Below are 22,009 nucleotides of genomic sequence, written 5' to 3'. Positions count from 1 at the left end.
CCCCTCTGTCCATGGGATTTCCCAGGCAAGAATACTGGAGTGGGTTGCCATTTCCCCAGTTCATGGGGTCTCAAAGAGTCTGACTCGACTGAGTGACTAACACTTCGTGGGCTTCCCATGTGGCCCTAGTGGTAAGAATCCGCCTGTCAATGCAGGAGACACAAAAGACACGGGTTCAATCCCTGGGTCAAGAGGAGGATCTCCTTGAGTAGAAAATTGCAACCTGCTCCGGTAGTCCTCTCAGGGTGCACCATTAGGGGCAGGATAGTGGCTGATGGCATTATGGCCACAACATTCTTTGTTTACTAAAATGGCAGGCAACATTGTTTATCCACACTGTCAACATTTCACCACCTTTTCTTAATTCCATCTCCTCTCCACACCTCAATGCACTACTTCAGTTCAGTTCAGTCCCTCAGTCGTGTCCAACTCTTTGCAACCCCATAACTACAGCATGCCAGGCCTCCCTGTCCATCACCAACTCCCAGAGCCTACCCAAACTCATGTCCATTGAGTCGGTGATGCCATCCAACCATTTCATCCTCTGTCGTCCCCTTCTCCTCCTGCCCTCAACCTTTCCCAGCATCAGGGTCTTTTCAAATGTCAGCTCTTCGCATCAGGTGGCCAAAGTATTGGAGTTTCAGCTTCAACATCAGTCCTTCCAATGAACACCCAGGACTGATCTCCTTTAGGATGGACTGGTTGAATCTCCTTGCAGTCCAAGGGACTCTCAAGAGTCTTCTCCAACACCACAGTTCAAAAGCATCAATTCTTCGGTGCTCAGCTTTCTTTATAGTCCAACTCTCACATCCATACATGACTACTGGAAAAACCACAGCTTTGACTAGACGGACCTTTGTTGGCAAAGTAATGTCTCTGCTTTTTAATATGCTGTCTAGGTTGGTCATAACTTTCCTTCCAAGGAGTAAGCTTCTTTTAATTTCACGGCTGCAATCACCATCTGCAGTGATTTTGGAGCCCAAGAAAACAGTCAGCCACAGTTTCCATTGTTTCCCCATCTATTTGCCATGAAGTGATGGGACCAGATGCCATGATCTTCGTTTTCTGAATGTTGGGCTTTAAGCCAACTTTTTCACTCTCCTCTTTCACTTTCATCAAGAGGTTCTTTAGTTCCTCTTCACTTTCTGCCATAAGTGTGGTGTCATCTGCATATCTGAGGTTATTGATATTTCTCCTGGCAATCTTGACTCCAGTTTGTGCTTCATCCAGCCCAGCGTTTCTCATGATGTACTCTGCATGTAAGTTAAATAAGCAGGGTGACAATATACAGCCTTGACGTACTCCTTTCCCAATTTGGAACCAGTCTGTTGTTCCATGTCCAGTTCTAACTGTTGCTTCCTGACCTGCATATAGGTTTCTCAAGAGGCAGGTAAGGTGGTCTGGTATTCCCATCTCTTTCAGAATTTTCCAGTTCATTGTGATCCACACAGTCAAAGGCTTTGGCATAGTCAATAAAGCAGAAATAGGTGTTTTTCTGGAACTCTCTTGCTTTTTCGATGATCCAGCAGATGTTGGCAATTTGATATCTGGTTCCTCTGCCTTTTCTAAAACCAGCTTGAACATCTGGAAGTTCACAGTTCATGTTTTGCTGAAGCCTGGCTTGGAGAATTTTGACCATTACTTTACTAGTGTGTGAGATGAGTGCAATTGTGTGGTAGTTTGAGCATTCTTTGGCTTTTCCTTTCTTTGGGATTGGAATGAAAACTGACCTTTTCCAGTCCTGTGGCCACTGCTGAGTTTTCCAAATTTGCTGACATATAGGCTGCATTTAAAAGTCTCATAAGCCAAGTAAGACCTCAAATAAGAATACTGAAAACACAACTGAAACTAGCAAAGAGGCAGAAACTAAAGACAGTAAATTTTTTTGAAAATTGATTATTTGTATCTTCTTAGGTGCAAGATAAACTTCTTTGGGGGCAAATACATACAGTTAAGAAAATTCCGGGGTTTCTAGCCCAAGATAGAGTCTGCCAGTGGATGTGCTCAAGGAATTGTCTGCCGAAAATATCATAAGACCAAGCGATTCCCAAATGTAACAGATGGTTTAGTTTTCTGGTTAAGCTAATTTTTTTTTTTGGACAGCAAGCCCCTTTGTCGGGACTCAGTAACGTGGGTCACTGGGTGGGAAAACAAGCAGGGGGGTGGCTGCATCTAGTTTCGGTTTTGTTAAGATTCCAGGTCAAGATTAACTAAGTTAGCAAACGGTGCGCCTAGAAAGGCCAGAAACCTGTTACAGATGTGGATGGCCACGCCCCCGCAGGAACCTCCCAGCTCCCGCCCCTGCGCGTGTCCGCAGAGTCAGGAACAATAAAGTTGAGAGTGTTCAAATGGGTCCTTGTCTTCCAGGGCCTCTTGGACAAGCCTGTAAAATAAGACTCTGAAAAACTCCCCTCTGCTCTCAAACCTTCTTCGTGTTCTCTGTGATTCTTTCCCCTTTACTCGCGCTACAAAAGTCTTGAAGGGAACGGCGTGGGCTAGGGTGGTTGGGGAGCATTTCCGTGGGCAGCTGGCCGGGCAATCGCCGTGGGCAGCCTAGGGGAGGCCCCCGCTTCACGTGAAGCCCGTGCAGCAACAGCCGAGGCAGCTGCGATGAAGCCCAGGCCCGCGAGGTTCGTGGATAATAAACTGAAGCAGCGCGTCATCCAGGTGTGTATCCCGCACGGCCAGCCCTCAGAGTGGTCCGCCTTCGCTGCTCAGGAGCCCCAGAGGCCCTTTCTCGGCGCAGCTGGGAGAAGGGGGGAGGCTTCCAGTTCGGACTGACTTGCCGCCAGCGCCAGTCTGGATTCGAGCGTGGGGCTGTTGACGACTCCACTTCTTCGCGGGTGGTTCAAGCCCCTTCCTCCTCACTGTGCGGCCGAGTTGCAAGGCGCAGCCCGAGACCATGAGAGGCTGCAGCTTGATGAGGGTCTGCTCGGATCTGCCTGATCTCTGTGCAGATCCGTAAAGAGAGTGGAGATGGCGTTTGAATTTAAAACTTCCTGTCTTGTGAAGTTGGGAAGGAAATATTCCTCGAAACCTTGTAGGGACGAATTGCTTTCGGGGTCATAAAGAATACGTTAAGTTCCTTTCTTAGGAAACTTGGAGTCAGGTTCGGACACCAGTAAAGACAAGTACTCTGAATCTTACTTTATAACGGGCACTTTACCTGCCGTTGTTTTTTTTTTTTTTTTTTTTCGTATTCATAATCGTCAGTGGAATGCATTGTGTGGTAAATGCCTTGGACATTTAGATTACTAAGCACTCAGTTAGAAGGAGGGAGAGAGACTTTAAGAGCTATATTCTCACCTTGTTTTTCTTTTACCCTTCCAGCTCCTATGTCTGTTTTTTGAATCTGTTTCTTCCTGTCACTTTATATGTTGGAAGTGCCTTGAGCACCCGTGCTCTTACCTTCTCTTTATCTTCTATCTATGCACACTTCTAGGTGATCTCATCCAGTCTAGTACCTTTAAATATTATACATCCATTCATGATTTCAAAATTTATATTATAATCCAGCGCTGATTTTATCTTGAATTCCAGATTGATATATCCAGCTGCCTACTCAACATCTCCTCATGAGTATCTTACAGGATTTCAGCTTAGAGTATTGATCTTCTTCTCCAAACTGTTCCTTTCTTTGTGTTGTTTTATTTCAGTAAATGACATTGCACCATCCATCCATTTGTTAAGGCCCAAAACCTTAAAAATCATTCTGACTCTTGCTTCGTGTAACCAATTAATCAGTGACTTATTTGGCTTTACCTTCAAAATATACTTCAAACCTAATCACTTGGGCTTCCCAGATAACTCAGTTGGTAAAGAATCCAACTGCAATGCAGGAGGCCCGGTTCGATTCCAGGGTCGGGGTGATCCGCTGCAGAAGGGATAGGCTACCCACTCCAGTATTCTCTGGTTTCCCTTGTTGCTCAGCTGGTAAAGAATCCACCTGCAATGTGGGAGACCTGGGTTCAGTCCCTGGGCTGGGAAGATCCCCTGGAGAAGGGAAAGGCTACCCACTTCAGTATTCTGGCCTGGAGAATTCCGTGGACTACAGTCCATGGGATCGCAAAGAGTCGGACAGGACTGAGAGGCTTTCACTTTCTTTCTAACATCCTAGTCCAAACCACACTCTCGTTAGACTGTTGAAATACCTCCTAACTGATCTCACTGTTTCTGCTTTTATTCAGTCTGTTCTACACAGAGCAGCCAGGGAGTTCATTTTAAAGTGAAAATGGGAGTGGGCCGGGGTCCTACTCAGAACCCTTCTGTGGACTTTCAGACATCCAGAGTAAAATCCATCCTAAATAGCCCTATGTATTTTGGCCCCATCTACCTTTTTGTCCATTGCTTTTTTCCCCTTTTGTAATCTCCCTTGATTGCACGGTCCTATCCACATGGACCTTCTCAGACTTCCTGGGCACAGGACATTTGTTTTTGCAGTTTACTCACTTAACTGCTCTTTCTCTGAATGTTCGCAGTTTGCTGCTGCAGTTTATTCATATCTCCGAGCAGTGACTCCTAATGACTAACTCCAGTGGCCTCTTCTCAGTCTTTGCCATACTTGTCTGCTCTGCAGCGTTTGACATTAGCAGTTTTCCTCTCTTGGTTTTACTTTGGTTCGTTACAAAAGTAATAGGGGGACTTCCCTGCTGGTCTGGTGGTTGAGACTCCATGCTCCCAGTGCAGGGAACCTGGGTTTGAGCCCTGATCAGGGAACTGGATCCCACATGCTGCAATGAAGACCAGGGATGCTGTGTGCCACAACTAAGACCTAGCACAGTCAAATAAATAGTAACTAAAAAAATAAGAGTAATAGGCGCTTAAGGTTTAATATAAATGGAACTGGAGGGTATAAAATGAGAAGAAAGAATTCTCTTCATCTCCACTCCACTTCTGCATGAGTAATCATGGAGAATTTCTCTTGTACCTGTTTTAAAATTTTGTATGCATATATGCACTTACAGATGTATATATTTTTTAAAATCACACTCACAGGCTCATCCGCATCTCTTCTGCTTGTTTGTTTCATTTAGTGATATGTTTTAGACATCTTTCAAGTAATACACTTGCCTCCTTTTAGCTAGCACATTAATCTATTGCTATATAGCAGATTACTCTAAAACTTAGCTGATTAAAGTGGTTTTAGTCCTGTTGCTTTTTGATTTGCAGTGGGTTTGAGATGTATATGTGCAATTCAGGATTGACTGTGGTAAATGACAGCATGCTATAGGAGTCCAGAAAAGGGGACAGTTAACTGAAACTGCAGCTTTGGACACCTAGTCTCTTGCCATTGGGGGCATTTATGCAGCAGCAGTTCTCATGTGTTAGGGTTCCTTGAGAAGAAATTGCTAAAAAAAAAAAAAAGAAAGAAATTGCTGTATGAAGTGGGGAACCTAGACTAGATAATTAGCAAATATTGAAACTTGGGAGTTGATCACCAAACATTCTAGGTTTAAAATCTGGCCCTGTAACTTATGGGCTGGTAAGCAAGTAAATAAGCTTTTAAAGCTTCAGATCAGTGGGGAGGACTTTCCTTGTTACTCAGTGGTCAAGAATCTGCCTGCCAATACAGAAGACATGGTTCCATCCCTGATCCAGGAAGATCCTACATGCCCCGGAGTAACTAAGCCCGTGTAGCACAACTACTGAGGCTGTGCTCTGGAGCCCGGAGCCGCAAATACTGAAGCTTGCGCATCCTGGAGCCCCTGTTCTGCAGCAAGAGAAGCTACTGCAATGGGAAGCCCATGCAGCAACGAAGACCCAGCACAGCCAATAAATAAATAATTTTTGAAAAATAAATAGGGGGAGAGTAACATCTGCCTCATAGCATTGTGAGCACTAAAAGAGAGAATGTGTAAAAGGCCCCTAGAGCAGGTTTAGCAGGCCCTTAGTAAAGTAGTTTTTTTCATATTGTTTCTAGGTCCCAAAGTCAGTCAGTGAAAGTTGCTCAGTCGTTTCTGACTCTTTATGACCCTGTGGGCTATACAGTCCTTGGAATTGTCCAGGCCAGAATACTGGAGTGGGTAGCCCTTTCCTTCTCCAGGGGATCTTCTCAACCCAGGGATCGAACCCAAGTCTCCCGCATTGCAGGCGGATTCTTTACCAGCTGAGCCACCACGGAAGCCCAGGCCCCAATACGTTTGTATTGTGTTGGCCAAAGAGTCCATTCAGGTTTTTTACTTTGGCTGACCCAATATTTTCATTCTTAAATAACCACAGTTATTCACTGGTGAAATTTGTGTGCCTTTTGGGCACGGCACAACTTCTTACACTTTGCGATCAGATTGACACTGCTATTCATTTCCTGTTCCACCTTGATTTTTATTATAGCAAATGCTGGAAACCCAGTTTTGCAAAGATATGACATCATCAGAAGGTGCTTTAATATTGAAACCATGAAAAAAAAAAAAATATTGAAACCATGAATTGTCTCAGGCTAGTACAGTTGACCCTTGAAACAATATGAGGGTTGGGATGCCAACATCCCCTTCTCCCCCCCAACCCCATTCATTTGAAAATCTGTGTATAGCTATAGTTGGCTTTTTATATTTGTGGTTCTATATTGACATATTCAACCAGCCCTGGATCACGTAGTACTGTAAAATGTATTTATTGAAAAAATCTGCTGTAAGTGGACCGGTGCAGTTCAAACCCATGTTGTTTGAGGGTTACGTGTAGTTCCTGCAGATGGACAGATCAAATATTTTTGCATTCCTTCAAATTTAAAATATCCCTTAGTGCTCTTATGAGTTCAGTGCTTTGTTGTGGTATGTTTGGGAATCTAGGATATAATAAGCTCTCACCTACTGCCTTATAGCCATTCTGGTTATTGTTATTGCATTGCCATAGTGATTAATAGTGTTAATTAAATTCTTTGGTTATGACTTGGCAATTATCTGGTGATTTTTATTTATGTTTCTAGCATACTTTATTAATGAAGAGTTTATATTAAAGTATAACATGTTCGAATAGCTCGATCTCTTAGTTGTTGATTATAATCACTGAGTTTGAATTATGGTGTTAATGTTTATCATGTTTTCTGTTTTAGTACCTCACCAGTAACAGATGCGGCAAATATGTGGACACTGGTGTCTTAGCATCTGATTTACAAAGAATGTACAGGTAAAGAAATGTAGTTTCCAGATTTTTGCTTTTCTTTCCTACCATTTTGTTTTTTAAGATTTATTTGTGTATTTATTTATATGACTGTGCTGGGTCTTCCTGCTGTGAGGGCTTTCCTTTAGTGGCCGTCGGGAACTACTCTCTAGTTATGGTACTTGGGCTTCTCATTGCGGGGGCTTCTCTTGTTGCAGAGCATGTGCTCTAGAGCATTTGGGCTCAGTAGTTGTTGCTCCTGGGCTCTAGAGCACAGGCTCAGTAGTTGAGGCGCATGGGCTTAGTTGTCCTGCAGCATGTGGGATCTTCCTGGGCCAGGATTCAAACCCATGTCACCTGCATTGGCAGGGGATTCTTTACCCCTGAGCCACCATGGAAGCCCCTTTCCAACCATTTTTTAAATTTCCATCCTGCCTAAATTTCCAGTTGATATTTATAGCCGCTGGCTTTAGTTCAGCAATCCACAGGTTTAGAACTCAGTTCATTTACAAGCATTTATCAAGCACTAGTTATATGCAAGGAGCTGCCCTTGTTATTAATGAAAATGGCTACTTCTTAGATTTAAGCATCTTACTCACGAGGGTCAGTAGTACTACTTCTTTTCTTCACTAAAAAATGAAAACCATCAGGCGTGATCTCCTTCAGCTTCCTGACTATCTAAAGATGTGTCACTCATGTTGTCTTTGCACTAAAGATTAAATCCTTCTTTTGTGCCTCAATTCCAGGTCTTCTGATACCTTGCCTCATTAACTATGCCTGCTTTGTATGTTTGTGTCTCTGTTTTCTTCTCTCCCTTTGTCTGTATATTAGTTTGCTAAGGCTGCCATCAAAAAGCATGATAGACTAGGTGGCTTAAACAATAGAAATTGTATTCCTTAATGTTGTGGAGGCTACAGGTTCACAATCTAGGAGTTGTCAGGATTGGTTTGTTTATTTATTTATTTATTTATTTTAGGATTGGTTTATTTTTGAGGTCTCTTCCTGACCTGCAGATGGCTGTCTTCTCCCTGTGTCTCTACTTGGTCTTCCTTCTGTATCCTAATCTCTTATTCTTAAGAAGACACTGATCATATTGGATTAGGGCCCACCCATATGACTTCATTTTACCTTAGTTACCTCTTTTATCTTTTGGCCATACTGCGTGCCATGTGGGATCTTATTCCCTGACCAGGGATGGAACCTATGCCCCCTGCATTGGCAGTGCAGAGTCTTAACCACTGGACCTCCAGGGAAGTCCCTTCAGTTACATCTTTTTTTTTTTAATGTGTCTGTTTATTTAAATTAATTTCTTTTAATCGGAGGATAATTAGTTTACAATATTGTAATGGTTTTTTGCCATACATCAGCATGAATCCACCACAGGTATGCCTGTGTCCCTCCCATCCTGAACCCCCCTCCTACCTCCCTCCCTTCAGTTGCATCTTTAAAAACCATATCTCCAAAAACAGGTACATACTGAGATCCTGAGGATTAGGACTTAAACATTATGAATTTTAGGGGGACACAGTTCAGCTCCTAACACTGCCCTTTTGCCCCCCAAAATTCATGCCTTCATTGTTTGCAAATACACTCTGTCCATCCCCACAGTCCCAGAAGTTCTTAACCAATTTCAGCATCAACTCTGAATCCAAAATCTCCTCTGAATATCATTTAACTCAAGTACGGGTGTGACTTGGAGAAGGAGGTGGTGACTCACTCCAGTATTCCTACCTGGAGAATTCCATGGACAGAGGAACCTGGTGGGTTACAGTCCATGGAGTCGGACATGTCGCAAAGAGTCGGACATGACTGAGTAACTAATATGTATGCATGGGTGTGACTGGAGGTATAGTTCCTCCTGAGGTAAAATTCCTGTCCAGCTGTGAACTTGTGAAGTCAGACAACAACTTAACCTGTTTCCTAAATATGATGGGACAGGCATAGGATAAACGTTCTCTTTCCAAAAGGAGAAATTGGGAAGAAGAACGGGGTCATGGTCTCAAGCAAGTCCAAAACCTGGCAAGGCAGAGTCACTCGACTTTAAGAGTAATTGTTTTTGACTCAGCTCGCTGTCCTCTGGACTCACTAGAATGACTGCCCTGCTACTTGGAACCAAACAAGAGACAGTGCCTCTGCCTGGGCCTGAGTCCCCTGGGCGCGTTGTGTCAGTGGCAGCCCTGCCAACTTCGGAGCTTCCCTTGGAGCTGCCTTGCCTTTTTTTGAAGGGTAACGCATGTTCACAGCTGCATTGTTCTTTTGGCTTGTCTTGTGGGATCCAAGAAGTCCAGTAGCCTTCCTTCATTTCATCCCTCCTCTGTCTTCTTCAGTACAAGCTGGCAACTTTGCTGCGGCTATAACCCTATTTCTAGTCAAGGAAAATTAGAGTAGTAAAAATATAAACATAGAATTTGTTTGAAAATAAGTTTATGGTTAATGTAAGTATAGTGACATAATCATATATACATGTAAGGTTATGTTCTCAATTTAGATTGAGCTTAATGGGAAAATATTGGTGGAGACCATGGTACTAAACTTCTTGTTATGTTTTTCAGTATAGACTATGGTCGAAGGAAAAGAAATGCCTTTAGGATTCAGGTGGAAAAAGGTGAGTCTTTTAGTGTTAGAGCTGAATTATTAATGAAGTCATAGAATTGTTTTAGCTCATGGCATTTTTCTTTTTGTTTCAGTTTTTAGCATAATTAGCAGTGAGAAAGAACATAAGGATCTAGCAGACTTAGAAGATGAACATCTGGCCAAAAGAGCAAGACACGGTGAAGAGGATAATGAGTAAGGATTATGGAGTGGAGGGTTTTTCTAAAACATTAACCCAATCATGTTACATTCCTACCTGTAAAACTTCCAAGTAGGATAACTTGGCTCTTCATTGCCAATAAGTTCCTGCAGAATACTTACCAAATCTCTCCAGACTTATTTCAGACATGCTGAGTACTCCCTGTTCCTCAGAGAGGTTAGATTCTTTCTTTGTGCCTTTGTGTGGGTGGTTTTCTGTAGCTGGAGTGTTCATTTCCCCTTCCTGAACTTTCACTCAGCCTTCAAGAGTCAGCCTTCAAAAGCTTATTTTCTTGCCTTCCAAGCCTTTTTGGACTCCTTTCTCAGCTTTTCCTTAACGATACTTAGTATAGCGTTTCTGTCATGTGGCGTATGAGATTATTTGTGTTACTTACAGAACTTTCTAGTTAGCTTTGTTTTTCTCTGTCCTAATACAATGCCAGGTATATAAAAAGGTGTCAATTAGTTTTTTGTTTAAGAAGTAATATTGTTGACTCTTCTGTGACTATATTGCAGTATAATTGACGTACAATTAGTGGTACATTTTTAAAGTGTACAGTGTATTGAGTTTTGACATATGTATATACTCATTAAACCATTATCCTAAGCAAGATACTAAGTGTATCCATCAACTTCACAAATTTTCTTGCACCCATTTGCAGTTTATTTTTCCTTCCATTCCTATTCTGAGGTAGCCTTTGATTTGCTTTCTGTCGCTATATGTTTATATTTTCTAGAATTTGTATAAGTGGAATTGCAGAGTATGCATTAATACTCTAAAAATGTAGATTCTTTCATTCAGCATAATGAGTTTGAGATTTATCAGTGTTGTGTGTATCAAAATTCCGTTGCTTTTTATTGCTGTGTATGTATGTATGTATATACCACTATTTTTTAAAATCTGCTTACATAATAACCGACAGTTGGGTTGTTTTCATTTTTTTATTTTTACAAATAAAGCTACTATGATCGGTTATGTACTGGCATTTTTGTGGGGAGTGTTTTCATTTCTGAATACTGGAACCGGAATAGCTGAGTCATATGGTAACTGCATATTTAACTTTATAAGAGACTGCCAGACTCTTTTCCAGAATGTTTGTATCATTTTACCTTTGCATCAGCAGTGAGAGTTCCTCTGTTACCATGTGAGAGTTCTACACATTACCAACATTTGGTATGATCAGGCTTTAACTGCAGATAGCCTGTAAAGGAAATGGCAACCCACTCCAGTATTCTTGCCTGGGGAATCCCAAGGACAGAGGAGCCTTGTGGGCTACTGTCCATGGAGTCGCAAAGAGTTGGACACGACTTTGTGACTAAGCAACAAAATGTATGTTAGCTGTGGGTTTTTTTAAAGGTGTTCTTTATCAGGTTGAGAAAGTTTCCTAACATTCCTAGTTTGCTGAAAGTTTTCATCGTGAATAGACATAACATTCGTCAAATGCTTTTTATGTGGATATTTAAGGGTTTTATTATTGGCTTTCTCCCTTTATTCTCTGAATCTGGTGAATTTTATTGATTTTTGAGTGGTAAACCATTCTTGCATTCCTGCCACAAACCCTACTTAGTCCTAATACATTATCTTTTTTATATATTTTGAAATTCTGTTTACTAATCTTTTTCTATAGATGTTTACATCTGTATTCACATTGATCCAAATTTTTTCTTTCTTTTTTTTGCTCTTTGTCAGGTTTTGGTATGAGTTCCAACAGAATACTTATCTAACCTCTTCAGACTTTTATTATACTGGCCTTATAATATTAGTTGGAAAGTATGTGTTTTTTTTGGTCTCTAGTTTATGAAAAAGTTTGTATAATGTTACTGTTATTTTGTTCTGGAACGTTTCTTAGAATTCATCCAGAATTAAACTGGGCCTGGAGTCTTTTTGTGGATAGGAGCTTGGTAACATTTAATTTTGGTAGACATAGGTCTCATCCCCCCCTTTTTTTTCCTTAAATCAGCACTGGTAAATTGTACTTTAAAAAAGATTTGTTCATTTCACTTATTTTGGCATTGAAAATTTGTGGCGTTTATTGACATAAAAGTTTTCCAGATACTCTTTTGTTTTCCTTTTATTAACTGTAGGATCTATGGATGATAACTCCTTTTCATTCTTTATAGCTGCTCCTTTTTCATTTGGCTTTACCATAGTTCTTATAATTAGTTCCACATTTGTGGACATAGAGTTGTTTCCATTTTTGCACTATTGTATATGTAATAAATAATCCTTTAGTGTATGTATCTTTGTACAGATTTCTTTTTTAATGTTGAAGTCCTAAAGTGGTATTTCTAGGATCAAAAAGATTTATATTTTTGAGATTTCTGGTACCTACGGAGTTGCCATCGAAAAAAGTTGCCTTGGTTTGTATTCCCAACAGTTTTGTATAAAGAGTGCATTTCTCAACATGCTTGCAGTTCTAGTTATATATACTATTATTTAATCTTTGCCAGTTTTATAGGCAAAAAGTTGATTGTGTTATTTTCACTTGTAATATTTTGATAACTAATTTTGTGTTTTCTTTGTGAATTGCTTATTTATGAATTTTGTTTTTCATTTGAGATCTATTTGAGTTTTCCTTATTGTCAGAGCTCTTTGTGTAAAATAGTATCTCTTTTTAAATGTATTACAAATGCTTGTCACAGTTTCCCATTTACATTTTACTTTTGTTTATAGTGTCTTTTAATTAGAAAAATTATACATCTTTACTTAGTCATATCTTTCAATCTGTTCTTTTATGATTTATGCTAATATACTTAGACCTCATCACAAGAGTGTATAGAATAATTACCTATACTTTTTTCTTCTATGTGTGTTATTTCATTTAACTCTTTATAATTAATTTTGTGGAGCATGAATTGTAGGGCAAAACAATTTTTTTAAAGCTTTTATTTAATCATCTGATAAGCCAGTGTGTACGTGCTCAGTCGTGTCTGACTCTTTGCAACCCTATGGACTGTAACTTGGTAGGCTCCTCTGTCCATGGGATTTCCCAGGCAAGAATACTGGAGTGGGTTGCCATGCCCTCCTCCAGGGGATCTTCCCAATCCAGGGATCAAACCTGTGTCTCTTGTATCTTCTGCATTGGCAGGCAGATTCTTTACCACTGTGCCATCTGGAAATCCGATAAGCCAGTGAGATAGACATCATTTATAATCTCCATTTTATAGATAAGGAAGCTCAGGTTACAAAGCTAGTATCTTGTGAAGATGGATTTTTTTTTTTAAAGCTGTATTTTGAATCCACATTTCTCTGATTCCAAAGCCTGAATTCTTTACCACCATAGTATTGCGCCTCACTATATTTTCTTGTTTTGGGTAGTATTTTTTTTAGGATGTGGGAGAAAATCATTTACATTTTTTTTCTTCTTTTTACTGAGGTATGCTGAAAGCTATTCTGATGATTCAAGTATGGAAGATTACCCAGACCCACAGGTAAGCCAGATATTTAATGAACCAATGACCTTTGATTTTTAGAAAATCATTTTGAATCCTCCTCAGAAAAGATCAGTACGGAATAGAGTAAGAGATTTTGAAGCTCTTCATCAGTAAATAATTGAATATTTCTGTGTGGAGCATTGAACTCATGGGTTGGCCATCGTTCCAGTATTTGTGTGTATAGCCTGTAACACAGGGGAAAAGAAGGGAAGAGAATGGCCAGAAAAGTGATGATGATATGGTTATATTTGATCTAGTTGAACTGATAGGATAGTAATTGCCTACCAGCTCATTTTTATACTTTTGTGTTTTAGAAACAACCTTTCTTATTTGGTTTTACTTTCCAAGTATAAATTTGTACATTAACTTGGAATGAAGGGGGTACATCTTTTTGAATAGTAAATGTTTGTCAAGTATTGTATTGTGAGCACCTTCATGTTCTGACTGTAATTGTTTTGGGAAAAGATATTGAGAAGAAAATACAGAAAACTTCTTAATACAGGTAATCAAACTTTCATAAGTGCCTATTGAGTGATTTATGCTAATGTTTCTGCCAGTCAGCAAATCATATGAACAGTTCCCTGCTCTCCTTGTATCGGAAAGGAAATCCCGATTCTGTTTCAAGTACTCCTGAGATGGAACAAAAAGAAACCATTACTTCATCACCACGGATAACTTCCAGAACAGGCTCCGTTCCTTCAAAGACCCCTGCCGGAGGTTCTGAAGGAGGATGGTTTATTGACAAAACCCCAGGTGGAAAGAAGGACAGTTTTTTCGCGGATCTATCAGATGAGAAGTGTAATGATAAGAAGCTGATCTCTGAGATAGAGGTATTTTTTATGGTGGGATTTTAGCCTCGTGTAGTTGGAATACATTACACCCTTTTCACTGAATGTAATACCAAGTAGATTCTTGTGTATTGTAAAAGGCTTAGGAACTTGAGATAGAATTTGCTCACTTCCCACTATGGTCATCATTTTCATCCTTGTCCAGGCTTCTACTCTTTCTTCCTTTAACTTTTGAAATAACCTTCAGCTGCTTCTGTGTTTGATCCCCTAGTTTATTCTACACACAGAGATTTCTTTTTACAAGTTAAGTCTGATGATTGTCATTCTTTTATTAAAAACCCTCCAGTGGCTTCATTCAGTCTTCAGTCAGAGATCTTGCAGTTGGCAGCCCCGCCTGACTTGGCTCCCTGCTGTCTCTTTAATCTTACCTCCTGCTCACCTCCTCTCCCACCTCCCAGTTTGGGCTCAGCTACAACTGGGCTTCTTGCTGTTTCTAGAATATGCCGACCCTTCTCTCATTTGGGACAGTCACACTTGTACTTTCTGTTTGGAGCATCTTTCCCGAGATTCCTGTGGCTTACTCTCTCATTTCTTCTTTTAATTTTTAAATCTATTCTTATTCTTGGCTGCACTGTGCAGCATGTGAGATCTTAGTTCCCCCACCAGGGATCAATCACACTGTGCCCCTTCCGTTGGGAGTTCAGAGTCTTCACCACTGGACCACCAGGGAAGTCCCTCCATCATTTCTTCACATCTTGTTTCACTTGTGATCTTCCCAGAGAGGCCTTCCCGGACATGTAAAATAGCACATTGTTGGATATTCTGTTTCCTAACCCTACTTTTTTCAAGTACTTAAAAAAAAAAAAATCACTATATTTTAAGTATTTAAAATGACTCTGTATAATTGTTTTTGGGTCGTCGTATAAGAATGGCAACTCCAAGAGAGGAGGGACTTTGTTTAATAATGTGTCCCTGGCTAAAATATGTGAAGTTGTTAGTTTGTGAATTAGTGCCTGATAAACTTACTGAGTTGTTTTTTATTAGTGAAAGTTAAGGAGTAACTACCTCTGGTGTGCATCACAGAAAATTGATGATTGTAGACAGAAGGGAGGGTAGCTGCTAAACTATCTGTGTGGTTTATTTTTAGTTTCGGATGATGCTTTGAGGGATCCAACATAAATAGATATACTGTGAAAAATGAATAAAATAAATAGACACTTAAAATTTTTTTATTAACTTAAAAAAAATTTATTTAGCTGCTCTGGGTCTTAGTTACAGCATGCAAACTCTTAGTTGTAGCATGTGGGATCTAGTTTCCTAATCAGGGATCAAACCCAAGCCTCCTGTGTTGGAAGCAAGGAGTCTCAGCCACTGGATGACCAGGGAAGTCCCTTTTTTTTAAATCTTTTTAAATTGGAATATACCATATATAAAGAAAAGTAAAGCTTGATGGACTATTGCAAAATGTGCACATCGGACATCATTCTTACCTGATTCTTTTAATGCCTGGCAGAGAGGGGGTTTAATGTAATCTCTCTCCAAGTAGAGTGGCTGCTTGTGCTCCGGATCTCGCTGTCTGGTGTGGCAAATGTTAGCTACCTGTGCCTGTTGAGCCACTGAAATGTGGCTAGTGCTAATGAGGAACTGAATTTTTAATTTAAATGTAAAAACTATCAGTTTAGTTATTAGAAAACGTCTACGTATATTTTAAATAACTTGGGTATGTGAATATACTTTTTCAGCTGTAGATTTTATAAAATATAAACACATCAAGTATTTCCTGTGAAAATTTTTTGTCTGAATTAAGATGTGCAGTAGATATAAAGTATCCACTGGACTTTGACAACTTATTGTAAAAACAATGTAAAACATTTTATTAATAATTCTTAAACTGACAATATGTTGATACTGTTTTGAATATATTTGGTTAAATAAAATAGATTATTATTTTCTTACAAAATACTTTCACTTCTTTTTTTTCCCGTTTTTAAATGTGGCTACTAGAATATTTGGGCTTCCGTGTTGGTGCAGTGGTTAAGAATATGTCTGCCAATGCAGGAGACGCGGGTTCAATCCCTTGGTCGGGAAGGTCCCCTGGAGTAGGAAATGACAACCCACTCCAGTATTCTTGCCTAGGAAACCCCATGGACAGAGGAGCCTGGTGGGCTACAGCCCATGGGGTCACAAAAGAGTCTTAGCAACTAAACAATGACAGCTAGAATATTTAAACTCCCATATGTGGGTGGTGGTATGTTTCTCTTGGGTGATGCCATTCTAAGTGGTTTTCAAGCACCAACCTCTTTGATTTGGCAAGCCTCTCCCCTCTGCTTTTGAATTATTAATAGGCCTTTTCCAAATCTATTTACTTTGTCTTTAAAGAACATTATTATTGTTGGCACGGTCAAGGACAAAGCTTGACTTTTATGTTGAATTATGTGGCTGTCAGAGCAGCTTTCTAGTCATATTTAATTTAGTGATTGATCAGACATCAGATGAATACCAACTACGTAAAAGGCTCAGTGAGAAATAAAAGATGAGTGCTATTATCTTAACTCCAGAAGCACACAACTCAGTGAGGAAGAAATAACATAGACAGGTGAGCCACTCATTTATAAGCAGATTGTATAGGCTGTACCACAGTTGCAAATTAAGTGTTCTGAGAGTGTGAAGAAGAGGTTAATTCTAACTAGAAGAATCTGGAAAGGAGGTATTTCAGGTGTTAGGAAGTAAACTGAGCATTAAGGTTATGGAGAAGGACATCCCCAGCAGAGGTCACCCTTAAGCTAAAATGTTGGGAATAGCTAACGGGTGAAAGTACCAGGGCTGGAATGTATTTTTATTTATTTATTTTTTTAGTAACCTCCCCCCCCGCCCCCCGCCTTTTTTTAAATGGCCTAATTTCAGACATGACACATTTAATTTTTTTTTCCAGAATTCAAAAGATTCTTCACTTCTGGAGAGTAACAAAAAAAGGAAAGGCAAGCTAAACAGCAAAGGAGGCAAAAAGAAGAAAGAAGATCTCCAGGAAGTAGATGGGGAAATAGAAGCTATCCTGCAGAAGAAAGGTGAGATGGAAGTCTTGTGGGTGGCGGTGGCTGTATTCACTCTGAGCGAGACATCGTGATTCCAGGCTCTTTGGCCTGGGGAACCTCCTATGTGTAGAGACATTTACTAGAAAATATTTCAGTATGTAATGGACCTTTGTTTATGTAAAGATTATTCAGTATAGTTCTGAGTCACTACTGAATCACTAATCTTTTCACCTCCTCCTTTTTTGTTTACCAGCTAAAGCCAAGGGGCTAGAATTACAGATCTCCAGTGTGAAGTTCGAAGACGTTGGCGGCAATGATACAACATTAAAAGTTAGTTCAGATTCAGAATTTCTACCTCAGATGGGTGTATTGCCAATCAGGTATTCAAATGAGGCCTTCCTCTTTGTATCTGATAGGAACTGAGTATAGAAAAGGAAGCCAGGAAGGTGAGAAGGGCAAGCCTGACTTGCCCCCTTCAGGGTCACAAGGGATGCAAGAAATATATCTTCAGTTTTTTCACCGTTTCAGTTACAGTGTGCATAGGATACTTTATCAGGAGTAGCACTTTAGCAGTTGTAATGGTTGGTGTTTTTTTGTGTTTACTCTGTTTCAGTTACTATGCTAGTTACTATTCATTCTTTCTGCAAAGTATGTGTTATTACCCTTTGGAAATGGAAGCTTAGAGAGGGCTTATTGCTAATGCCTCCTGACAGTTACCAAAACTGGATTCAAACTCAGCTGTAAGTCTAAAGCCTGTCTACTGCATGTTGCTGCTCCAAAGAACAGGTCCTTTTATTCCACATTGATTCATTCTCTTTGGGGCTGTGAAGGACATCATTCCTGTTCATTCCTACAGGAGGTCTGCAAGATGCTTATACACATGCGTCACCCAGAGGTGTACCACCACCTGGGTGTCATACCCCCACGTGGAGTTCTCCTTCATGGACCACCAGGCTGTGGGAAGACGTTACTTGCACATGCGATTGCTGGGGTGAGGTTTACTGACGTTTGTTTGCTTTTGTTCTTTGGTTGTTTTTATTTTTTCTCATTGGTCAACTTGAACCAGACTTGGCGTATTCTCAGGAGGACTGATCCCTTCTTCCTTCTTTTCATGCTACTGTTTGTGAGATGGTATTTTTTTTTTTAATGTATCCAATTATATGGCATGGATTGGGTGGGAAGCCAAATAATATAAAGAGCCCATTTTTTTAACCATAGTTCTTGTTTTAGTTCTAGTTCTTACCATTGTTTTAGTTCTTGTTTTTAGTCAGTGTTCTTTCCCTTTAAGCTAGTGGTTTTCAAGAGCAATAAAATAAAACTGGAGGATCATATTTTACATAGAACCAAATTTATTCAGAATTTCCGTCCAGAGTCATGTTTTTATCCCTTCTTGTGTAAAAATGTCCTTTCTAAAATGGTGATAATACCTGGAGAAGGAAATGGCAACCCACTCCAGTATTCTTGCCTGGAAAATCCAAGGACAGAGGAGCCTGGCGGGCTGAAGTCCATGGGATTACATGACTGAGCATGCATGCACGAGGGTGGAGGGAGATGGGTTGGTAGCAATAAAGTGGTAGAACTAAAACAAAATAAAATGGTGATAATAGATACTCAGTTGGCAAAATAAAAACTTAGCAATTTTAATTTTAGCCCCATCAGGTTTCTGAGAAACTGTAAAATGCAAAGTGTCCAAGTAAGTTTAGTTTGAAGAGTAACACACTATGTCAGTCATTAATAGTGTGCTTTGAAAGAAAATTGTTTTTAATTGGAGAAATTGATTTGCCTCATTTATTCATTTGTTAAATAAATCTTTTGTGTAACTAGTGCATGCCATACATTGAGATATAGTGATAAGTACAAGAAACTCAGTTTTTATCTATAAGGGGTTTTTCGATAATATGTGAGACACATTAAACTGTCTTTCACACAAATAAATGTTGCTTCATGGTTACGATGACACTGAATGGGAGACGGAAGTGCAGAATGCTGTGTGGTGTGTTGTTGGTTTGTTGCTTTTACCCACATTAAGAACTAGGGTTAAAGAGAATATCATTGAAGAAGTGAAATTTCAAGATAGTCAGAAGAATAGTAGGGTTGCCAGTTATATTGGTGGGACAGTGGTAGTTTCTCTTCCTTTAAGAGTCTGCCTCTGACTTGTCACTGGCTGTTTCTCTGGGTTTCTTCAGTGGGAGATGCGCCAGTGGGTGTGTGGGAAGTGACCGTGTCACAGTCCCTGCTGTTTCATACCCAGCGGATAAATAACATGAATTTGTGTTGGCTCAGCTCTAAGTAAGGGCAAATATATTTCTTAAGATTCAAGACCCTTTATTCAGAAGCGATAATAACAGTTTTATGATATCTGTAAAGTAAACATAAATAGAAGGTATCCAGTCAATGTGTTTGGATAAAATTTCAGATTTTTAAGTAATATTTTTCATTGGAACAGTACAAAAAGATACAACGTTCCTCAGAAAATTGGTCATTCAAAAAATGTAATTTTGAGAGAGGGACTAAGTAAAGAAAAAGTAGGTAAGTGAAACTTTGAAAATTTAGTCGTTTTATAATATATTTGTGCCTAGGAACTTGATCTTCCAATTCTGAAAGTAGCTGCTACGGAGATTGTATCCGGAGTGTCTGGAGAATCCGAACAGAAGCTAAGAGAACTATTTGAACAAGCTGTGGTGAGTCAGCTAATGACTCTTAATGTCAGGTTGTCAGATCATATAAGGCTATATGGAAGTTCTTGTTTTGTTTAAGGTTGGTATTTATTAACATATTCACTGGCCATTCTTTTCTAAACATGGTAATTTGTTCCTCATGATGGCTTAATGTTTAAAGTAGATTAATTGATAGATTGTTGGGTAAAATAATCTGTTTAATCTGAAAATACCATAATTGGTGAGAAGTTCTGACTGTCATACCCAATAGCAATATGCTGAAAATAGATTATCCTCGTGATATTTTTTTTTACTTTTACTTTCCTCAACCTAGGTTTGCCCAGACAACCTGTAAGCGGTGTGAGCATTTTTAACATTTAAGGGTTATTATAAAAGCAACTATAGAACTGCCAGCATAGACTCTTCTCTATTTGCAAAACTGAAGCTGTGAAAAGATGATTCTATTACCAGAGAGATTACAGATTGGATTTTATTCTGATTATAGCTCATTAAAATTTGGCTGCTTAAGAACTTCTGAGGAAAAAAAAAAAGAACTTCTGAGGAAGATGACATTTGTATTCCTTTGAAGTTTTATCTTCAGTAAAGTCTTATGGTTAAATGTACTTTCAAGTTAGAAACAGAGGTTCAAATCCTTAGGCCACCGCATACTAATTGTGTAATCTTGGGCAAGAGATTTAACCACTCTAACCCTGAGTTTCCTTCCTAGCAAATAATACTGATCAAATCTCATGGGGTTGTTGATTCTATTAAAGGGTTCATGTAAATTTTTAATGTAGTGTCTAACACACTACAGTAAATACTGACTATGACATCATGCTCATTTGAGCAATCACTAGTCATCACTGTGGTTAAGAAGTAAAAAAATACTGATAAGTTTAATTTTACGTTGTCATCATATGCATCCCAAATACATTGGGACTGGTGAACATGGCCAGTGCATCTGAAATGCAAAGCTGAGAAGACAGAGTATATTTTACCAGTACTTGAAAATGTTTTTTTAAATAGTAAGAAAGTAGCAAAATTTGTTACCTAGTCCAAGCTCTGTATTGCTTGCTGTGGCAGGTCAATAAATTGTTAACAAGTAGTTGGGGCAAGGAATAGTGACTTTATTTGGAAAGGCAGCAGACCGAGAAGATAGACTAGTGTCCCCTAAACCATCCTCCCTGGGTTAGAATATAGGTTTCTTTTATTTCAAAAAGGAGAGGGGGTAAAGTCCTGGTTCCAGTCAGACTCCAGAGGGAATGTGTTCATTTCTTCCTTCCTGTAGTCATTCACAGGTGGGTCTGGTCAGGATGTGTCCTGTGAGCTAAACATAGACTGGCATTAGAAAAGCTGTGGACACATGTGGAAGATGCAGTGGAGGGTGGGAAGGGTACTATGCAGAGCAAAGCTACATTCTTTAAGGTGTTACCTGTTTCCCAAAATCCAAAATGAACTTGATTTGTTTGTTAATTGGCATACAGCGGAAAGACAGGTAACTACATTTGTGTTCATGGTGAAGACAAATGATGAATGAGGATAAAAGAGACAAAGGGCAAACTTAGTTATTAGTTTTGTGTTTATCTAGCTCTCTCTGAACCAGTGCTATGCTGGTATGATGCGTAACAGCCAATACTTAATAATCATGTGGTCTAGCACCCCTCTTTTCCAGTCTCCCCATTTCCTGGTGAAAGTCAGTACAATAAGATATGTGTAAACTGCTTTCTTTAGGGTAGTTCTTTTGGTGAATGGTCTCTGAACTTTAAGATTGAAAAAACATATATACTTAACCACACCAGTATAGGGAATCAGTCAGTCAGTTCAGTTCAGTCGCTCAGTCGTGTCCGACTCTTTGCGACCCCATGAACCGCAGCACTCCAGGCCTCCCCGTCCATCACCAACTCCTGGAGTTTACTCAAACTCATGTCCATCGAGTCAGTGATGCCATCCAACCATCTCATCCTCTGTCGTCCCCTTCTCCTCCTGCCCCCAATCCCTCCCAGCATCAGGGTCTTTTCCAATGAGTCAACTCTTCGCATGAGGTGGCCAAAGTATGCTGGCCAAAGCTTCAGCATCAGTCCTTCCAATGAACACCCAGGACTGATCTCCTTCAGGATGGACTGGTTAGATCTCCTTGCAGTCCAAGGACTCTCAAGAGTCTTCTCCAACACCACAGTTAAATGCATCAATTCTTCGGCACTCAGCTTTCTTC

At 39.9% G+C, this 22,009-nt stretch overlaps 1 protein-coding gene across 4 annotated transcripts in view; it reads left to right on the top strand.

Annotated features, from left to right (window-relative positions):
* Positions 1–2,492: 2,492 nt before the first annotated feature.
* NVL (nuclear VCP like) overlaps positions 2,493–22,009 on the top strand; it is a 92,102-nt gene continuing 72,585 nt past the window's right edge. The window contains exons 1-10 of one of the 4 annotated variants that reach the window (XM_043923540.1): positions 2,493–2,667; positions 7,049–7,122; positions 9,648–9,700; positions 9,783–9,882; positions 13,263–13,317; positions 13,878–14,150; positions 17,041–17,173; positions 17,394–17,470; positions 17,997–18,131; positions 19,720–19,821. In XM_043923540.1, coding sequence (XP_043779475.1) covers positions 2,611–2,667; positions 7,049–7,122; positions 9,648–9,700; positions 9,783–9,882; positions 13,263–13,317; positions 13,878–14,150; positions 17,041–17,173; positions 17,394–17,470; positions 17,997–18,131; positions 19,720–19,821 — 1,059 coding nt within the window. In that variant the 5' untranslated portion in view covers positions 2,493–2,610. Of the gene's footprint in view, positions 2,668–7,048; positions 7,123–9,303; positions 9,322–9,647; positions 9,701–9,782; positions 9,883–13,260; positions 13,318–13,877; positions 14,151–17,040; positions 17,174–17,393; positions 17,471–17,996; positions 18,132–19,719; positions 19,822–22,009 lie in introns of those variants that run through there. The other 3 variants (XM_043923539.1, XM_043923541.1, XM_043923542.1) reach the window with 3 other exon arrangements.

Source organism: Cervus elaphus, chromosome 14 (assembly GCF_910594005.1).
Source record: "Cervus elaphus chromosome 14, mCerEla1.1, whole genome shotgun sequence".
In the NCBI taxonomy this organism is placed as follows: domain Eukaryota; kingdom Metazoa; phylum Chordata; class Mammalia; order Artiodactyla; family Cervidae; genus Cervus; species Cervus elaphus.
This window is presented reverse-complemented; position numbering and strand designations above follow the sequence as displayed.